Below are 7,636 nucleotides of genomic sequence, written 5' to 3'. Positions count from 1 at the left end.
AACAAAGGGAGGAAAATTCTTTTTTTTTCAAAGATTTTTTAAAATTTTATTTATTTTCAAGAGGCAGGCAGAGGGAGAAACCGGCTCCGCACTGAGCCGGGAGCCCGATGTGGGGCTGGATCCCAGGACCCTGGGATCATGACCTGAGCCGAAGGCAGACGCTTAACCGACTGAACCACCTAGGTGCCCTGAGAAAAATTCTTGAAAAAAACGATTCCTTATTACAATGCTCTTCTGATCCTGCCCCTACTTTACAATGCCTTTCTTACTCGGTCCACACTCGGCAATGCTTACAAATAACAGCAAAGTGTCAGAGCTCAGAGAAGAGTTGCAGTGTGTAAGAATTCATTTTTCGGAATGCAAATTTCCCTCCAATTTTCCCTTACAGCAGTAGGGTTTGTTTACTACCTTAACTCATTTCACAAAGTGGAAAGGGAGTTTGGAGTACGTGATTGAGGAAGGAGAAGCAAACATCATCGGCCTACCATCCTCCTCCCCGTGCAATAGAGTCCTCACTAACCGTCAACGGCCTCCTCTCTCTTGGATCCAAAACCGAAAATGAACATGATCCTTTTTCACACTGCCCTCATGGGATGAAAAACTTGTAAAGAAATCACTAATAGGACCACTCAATCACTATCCATCATTATGTGCACTATAATCACATGACATTTGAAGTTCAAAAACAGTTCCTTTTTTTCTCAATTAAGAACTCTAGTGGAAACCCCTAGTAACATTTCACAAAACCTCAAGGTTCCTCAGAACCCCAGGTGTATAGGTACCAAGTCTTCTTTCACATGTGTGTTGTGTATGTGTGTATTTTAATTCTGGCTCTTCTTGTTTCTTGAATATAAGGGAATGATGGCACAGAGGCTTGATAAGTCTGAGGTCTGTTAGATTCACAGCCAACTTCTGGGAAGGCAATCTGTCAAACTTCGCCTTGGATCCTTACAAAATCCTCACAAAGGTACACCCATCACAAGATACAAGGTGTGAAAGACACTGACTTTATTTAGCCCATATTGCAAGGGTCAGTGACTCTGGGGTTACTGATCATCTGGTCCCTTCTTTGTCTTTGGTAGGGAAACCTGAGACAGCATTCACAAGCACACACTGTTGGCCTGACAAGTGGTCTTTCTCTCTCTCGTTTATTTGTTTCATGGTTCCTTTTTTGTGAAATCCATATCATTTTCTTGAGAGAACTGCTTCTTATAGGAATGTCACTCTCATCTAATCTCTGGCATACACTTTGGTGGAAATAGCAAAAATGTACACATAGAGTAAGAGTGACCATTATGGGGAATTTCTGACAAATCAGAGTGACTGGTGATCTCTGGGTCCCCATTCTAAATAGGCAAGGGGAAAACATCCCTGGCACATCTTGAATCAGGTATTCAGCCCTGATCCAATGCGCAGTGGCCCCAGGTTGAGGTCACATGGTTCAACATAGCTGCTGAGTCTCCATCCCTGGGCTTTAGGAGGCTTTTCTATCATTACAATTTGTATCAAGATTTCGTCAAAAAATTGGCGCATACCTATGTCAAAGTTTCATATAAGAAATTTCTTATAGAGCTAAACATTGGAAAGACCTCTCTTTTTCCTTTCCCTTGAGGACCTGGTAACTTTTTCTATGATAATAATTAGAACAATGGAACTGACCAAGTTACCTTTTCTCCTTTGGCTCTCACTAATTCGGTGCCAAACTTACAGCCCGCAAAAAGCTTTACTTTTCATGCTCTAGGTTTTCTTTGACCTATGCCTGATTTTGGTTCATACTTTCCCAATTCTATTTTATTCTTATTTTACTCTGCATCTGTTATCGGTAAATAGGTTCAACTTTTTTTTTGTTGAGTATGAGGTATGGAAGAAAGGAGAAAAGTGAGGAGAGAGAGAAGAAAGGAAAGGAGAAAGGATGTAAAGAAGGAGGAAATACCCCAAATTTTGCTCATTAATGGAGCAGAGTACGAAATAGCTGACCCAATGTCTTTTACAGTCTCTTTACCACAAACGACATTTTGATGTTTATTAGTCCATCAGAAAGGCATAAAAGCAGAGACAAGATCATGGAGGTTTATTTTCCCTTAAAAGGAATAAATAATGGGAACACAAAAAAAAAGCTGCAAGTTGGTCTTATTTAGAGACTAAAACAAAAAATATACAACACCATAGTATATTTCTTGTTTATGTAACTCTACCAGGTAGGTATGTGGCTTGAAAAGTAGCACTGATCCTTCCTGTAAGGGCTTTTCCATGCATTACCTCCTTAGATCCTAACAAACACCCTGTGAAGTAGGTCACACGGGTATTATCTCAACTGAGGAATTAAAGCTCAATTTACCCCAAACCATAAAATGAGGGTTTACTACAGTGTTATAATGGATAAGAGAGGAGGCAGCGGGTATCAGCCTTAGCTTGAATTTCCAGTTTTACTGTTAATTATTTATGAGGTTTTGAGCATGTCATTCAACCCGTTTCCTCATATGTAAAATGAGAATAATGAGTCCTCTTGCACGTCTTCTTTTCCCTCCTCTGAATGTTCTATATATTTTGCGTGAGGTCTCTAGAAGTAGAGCTTGGCCAGACCTAACGCAAGCCTTGTCTCGATCTTTCTCCTGGGATTTCGGTCTCCAGCTCAAAGTCTCCTCTTACCCTCCAGGGCAGGGAATACCACTTGGTCCCTTTGTGAGTTGCCAATGTTCCAGCTGACAGCCACCCCAGCAAGCGCCCTTGCAGATGAGCCAGTGCATATCCAAGTGACAGGCCTGTCCCCGATGCAGTTGGTGACCCTAACGGCGTCTCTGAAGGATGAGAAGGGGAATGTGTACCAGTCCAAAGCCTTCTACAAGGCGAACGAGGTTGGTGAGCTGGACCTAATGCAGGCTCCTGCATGTGGAGGCGACTATGTGGGGGTCCACCCAATGGGCCTCTTCTGGTCTCTGAAGCCCCAGAAGGGTTTCGGGAGGCTGCTTAAGAAGGATGTGATGAACAGCCCCTTTTGGGTCACTCTGAACCTATATGACTCAGTTTGTTTCCAAGATTCCATCATAGGTGAGCCCCTGGCCAGCCAGGTGGTCCAGCGCTGGTTCTCAGCCCCTGGAGTAGAGCGTATTCAGATCCGAAAAGGTCGGGTGCGAGGAGCCCTTTTCCTGCCTCCAGGTGAGACTAATCGTTGGTGATATAGGAAATGTTGTTGATGAATATGAAAACAAAAACAAATGGCATCACATTATTGGAGAACTAGTATTTCTCACAATAGTTTAAAACCAACATGCCATTTTGTGTGTGTGTGTGTGTGTGTGTATGTGTATGTGTGAAGGTGGAATTCAGTTTGTTCACCTTGTACTTCCCTTCTTAGCCACTTGACCCTCTTTCCACTCTTTCTGATCCCATTCTCTTTTCTTTTTGTTGCTTTCAGGGGAAGGTCCTTTCCCAGGAGTCATTGATTTGTTTGGGGGTGCAGGGGGTCTGATTGAGTTTCGGGCCAGTCTTTTGGCTGCGCACGGCTTTGCAGCACTGGCCTTGGCCTACTTTGCCTACGAAGATCTGCCCAATATACTGCAGGAGATCGACCTGGAATATTTTGAGGAAGCTGCTAACTTGCTACTAGCTCATCCCAAGGTAATTTAGAATACTTTTCATTCTACCTTGCAACATTATAGCAAAAAAAAAAAAAAAAAAAAAAAATTCAGAAATGGCTGTTTTGCCTATTTTATCAATCTGTTTAGACTTGGGCATAGCACAGTTTACCCTTAAAATGGGGATGATAATGTCGACCTTGTAGGATTGTTGGGTTGCCGATCAGCTTCCTGGCACAAAAGACAATAAATGGTGGATAGATTATGGTTATTTTCAGCGGGGAAAAAAAAAAGCCAAGACTCCTTACGTTTGAAGTGCATGTGACTTATTCAACAGTGGCTCTTCTATTTTTATCAGCCACTGATCTCAAATGATGAATTCTCTGGCTTGACGTGGTTTCAAACTTCAGTGATTGTCTCTGCATGGGGTAATGCTCCTGAGACTGAGAACACGCAGAAGTTCAGTTTTAGAGCTGGGCCACAGGATCAGAGCAGAATTATCAGCAGAATGGAGGTGGCTGCACCATCAGATTAGCTGAATTAGCTCTTCAGTTAGTATCAGATCTCGGGGCAGAACTAAGCCCTAAGTAAGTATCCAAGGCCCCAAGCCGGGAAAGGAATCTAGAAAGGAAGGATCATTTTAGTACTCTGTCAAGTATTGTTGTACCATTGAAAATGTGGTCCACTGTCCAGAGGCCTTGGTATGACCAGAGAGCTATTTGAATGCAGACTTTTAACAAGATCCCCAGGTGATTTGGATGCACATTCACGTTTGAGAAGGACTGAACTAGTACATCTCTTAATCCAGCTTTTTTTCTAGGAATTAACTATTAAATGAATTATAATCTAGACCTCTTGAAGAGGTCTCGAAGTACTGATGTTTGTGTTAGTGACTAAAAACAGACACATAGGAATAAATATCACATGGTCAGGTGTCTGGGTTGACATTCTGTTAAGTTGAAACATAATAATTCTGGTTTTCCAGTTTGAAAACGTTCAAATATCAGCTATGTTTTATGGCTCAACCTGTCATGGTAAAACAATCATACCGGCCAACATTTATTAAACGACTCTGTTTGACTCTCCGCTAAATACTCTAAAAGCACTCTTATTTAACACTCACAGTTACTTTGTGATGTGAGTACTGTGGACATCCTCATTTTTCAGATGAGAAGGCACACTCAGATTAAATCATGTGTCAGAACTAGACAGCCCTTGTGGCAATGTCTTTGCTGCAAACCATTAGGTTATCCTGATTCCGTGACTTGGATCATTCTCTCTCTGGAGAGCCTTGACTCTTCTCTAGGAGGCATGAGGCCCTGTCTCCTATCAGAGTATTATCAGTATCTTCATCTTCAGTGTTACTGCTATCATCGGCATCAAATATATGTGTGAATTTTCTAAGCATATTTGGCTCTCTTTTAAAGGATTGTTTGGAAGGGATTAAATCCCAGATAAAATGTTTTCAAGTTAAAAAAAATTTTTTTTTTTTCATTTCAAATGCCCCTATTTGTGACACTATCTGAGGAGGAAGTGCAATTGGCAAAATTCAGTTTAGATTCGGTATCATCAGAAGAGAGTCAATTCCCACCTCGGCCCCTGGATACTGTTGTAACCTTAAGCAAGACTTGTAGACTTCCTGAATCTCTGGGTTCTTATTGGAAGGACAAGCTGAGACACTTATGTGTAAAGCACTTAGCTGAGGACCCAGCATACCATAAACTCTCGATAAATCCACCTTGTCATCCTTGCCCATCTGTTTTTCCCCTCTCTCCCTTCCCTACATCCTCAACCAGTCCCAAAGTGCTTTAGGGTCTATTCCCCAATCTTTCTCAATACGTCACACCTTCTTCACGCTCCCTGCCACTGTTTTAGTTTGCTCCCTCATCACTGCCCCTTTGTGGTATAGCCATTGTGTAGTTTCCCCTCTCCAGTGATGATAGTCTCCTCCCTCGCTCCCAAGTCCGTTCTTCTTATGGATGGTTCCCAAACGTAGAAGCACACGGGATTTCCTGGGGGCTGTGCACTAGTATGAGTTTCTTGGGCCCACTCAGACCTATTGAAGTAGAAACTTGAAAACTGGATCTCAGAAAGCTCTAATTAAAAAAAAAACAACTTTTTTTTTTAGGTGATCTGATGACAGGTGCTGGGCATACAACTGTAAGCAAAGTAAACATATCAGGTTGCTATGTATTTGCTTCTCTCTGTCCAAAATGCCCTTCCTTTCCCTACTCATCTTCCAAACTTCTTCCTTCCCTCTGCTCCCTCAGCCTTCCACAGAATTAAGGACCCTTCCTACGACCTACTACTTTTCCTATTAGACGGGGCTCTGGAATTCAATTGTTTCTAAAATCCGAGTCTTTTATCTTTACCCTCCCAATGCTTTCATGATTAGCTCTTGGATTAATGGATGTGCAAAACCTGTGCAGCTGTAAACTGCTATTTAAACATGAATAACACCTACATAATATTCAAAAGAACCCGGGAAACCTCTTTTCCTAGCTGGAAAGAAGAATTTGATTCCTAAGTTCACCTGCTTCTACAGGTGATGTTGAATGTTGCTTGTGCATTTAAACTCTTTTTGCTTTTATGGAACTCTGCCTTTGATGAAGAGTTTTTATTTCTATTGTTTCACTAAATCCTTCTAACAATCCTGCAGGGTAGGGAGTATTATCACTCCCATAAGACAGTAAGGCTTCCAGAAGGCAAGGAGGTAATGTTTTCAGTCACAGAAGCTGGTAAACCCCAGCGCTAGGACGCCCATCCCATATTGTCTGACCGTTCCCATGACACTAGCTTGCTGGCCTGCAGGGCAGCTCCTTCGAGTGTGGCATCTGATGGGCTCCCTTTATTTTGTGCTGCAGGTCCAAATGCCAGGAATCGGAGTGATGTCTGTGAGCAAAGGTGCAGAGATCGGACTGGCCATGGCCTGCTTCCTGAAGCAGGTGGTAGCCACCATCTGCATTAATGGGCCCAATGCCATCTACGAATTTCCGCTCAGGTACAGAGATCTGGTTATAACACCCATCCCCTCGTTTATGGAGCGCATGCAGTATGACATCTCAGGGTCTGTGCGACTCCGCCACTACAGGGGGGACGCCCGGGATGAACTGAATCAGCAGAGCGTGCTTCCTATTGAAAAGGCCCAGGGTCCCATCCTCTTCGTGGTGGGAGAGAATGATGAATGCTTGAATAGCAAGGAGCATGCTGAGCAGGCCCTGCACCAGCTCTGGAGCCACGGGAGAAACAATGGAAGGATGCTGGCGTACCCTGGGGCGGGCCATCTCATAGAGCCGCCCTATACACCCCTGTGCTATGCCTCCCCAACCAAGAACTCTGTTTGTCTCCTGCTCTGGGGAGGGGACCGCATTGCCCACGCTGCAGCCCAGGAGCACTCCTGGGGAGAGATGCTGAAATTCTTCAGGCAACACCTTATTCAAACCAGTAGGAAACTCTGAGCCAGGGCTCAGTGTGATGATGAAGTGGGGAGACAAAAAATGAGAATAAGGCAAAGATATGATGGGAAGAGGGGGTTCTTCTGACTTCTCTAGATTCCCAGTTATCTTGAATCAGTTGGAAGGAGATAGGGCAAAAATCAAGGGCCAAGGGCACAGGTTCAATATCTGACAAATTTGTATGTGATTTGAATTTTTTGTAAACTGAATCTTAGTTTATATGCACCAGGGTACATTGCTATCTCAAAATTGTGATACCCTTGCAAATTGAATAATCTTTTGTTTCCCAGGTAGGGATCCCTTGGACCCAGGTATTGCCAATCTAGATGAATTCTCTGGAACTTCCAAGTTACTTGTGGAAAAACAAGTAACTTCTGTTTAAAACTGAGTTTCTGACATTTGATATGAAAAGTTCTAAGGCCACCAACAAATGTAACGCTCATTATAGATTTCCGATAGATGCTTTATTTTTTTCTCAGAATAGTGATGTTTCTTTTTATCCCTAAAATATATTTCTTTTTATAATTTAATCAGGAATGGGATTGAATTTAATCACATGCCTTTATAGCATTTATTGAAATTAGTTATTGAAGTTAGTTAATATAG

The 7,636-nt window shown here is 42.7% G+C and overlaps 1 protein-coding gene across 1 annotated transcript; it reads left to right on the top strand.

Moving 5' to 3' along the window:
• The first annotated feature begins 1,743 nt into the window (after positions 1 to 1,743).
• LOC116641398 (acyl-coenzyme A amino acid N-acyltransferase 2-like) lies at positions 1,744 to 7,033 on the top strand. Its single transcript, XM_032419082.1, has 3 exons — positions 1,744 to 3,156; positions 3,416 to 3,618; positions 6,440 to 7,033. The coding sequence occupies exons 1-3, from the start codon at positions 2,694 to 2,696 to the stop codon at positions 7,031 to 7,033; spliced, it is 1,260 nt and encodes a 419-aa protein (XP_032274973.1). The 5' UTR covers positions 1,744 to 2,693.
• Positions 7,034 to 7,636: the final 603 nt, after the last annotated feature.

The sequence above is a fragment of the Phoca vitulina genome, unplaced genomic scaffold (genome assembly GCF_004348235.1).
Source record: "Phoca vitulina isolate PV1807 unplaced genomic scaffold, GSC_HSeal_1.0 scaffold21, whole genome shotgun sequence".
Lineage (NCBI taxonomy): Eukaryota > Metazoa > Chordata > Mammalia > Carnivora > Phocidae > Phoca > Phoca vitulina.
Note: the sequence above shows the minus strand (reverse complement) of the source record. Positions and strands in the feature narration are given on the sequence as shown.

Coding starts and splice junctions, on each gene's coding strand:
- LOC116641398 (XM_032419082.1), top strand. CDS start 2,694: ATGTTCCAGCTGACAGCCACCCCAGCAAGCGCCCTTGCAGATGAGCCA. Junction 3,157..3,415: donor AGCCCTTTTCCTGCCTCCAG/GTGAGACTAATC, acceptor TGTTGCTTTCAG/GGGAAGGTCCTTTCCCAGGA. Junction 3,619..6,439: donor TGCTACTAGCTCATCCCAAG/GTAATTTAGAAT, acceptor TTTGTGCTGCAG/GTCCAAATGCCAGGAATCGG.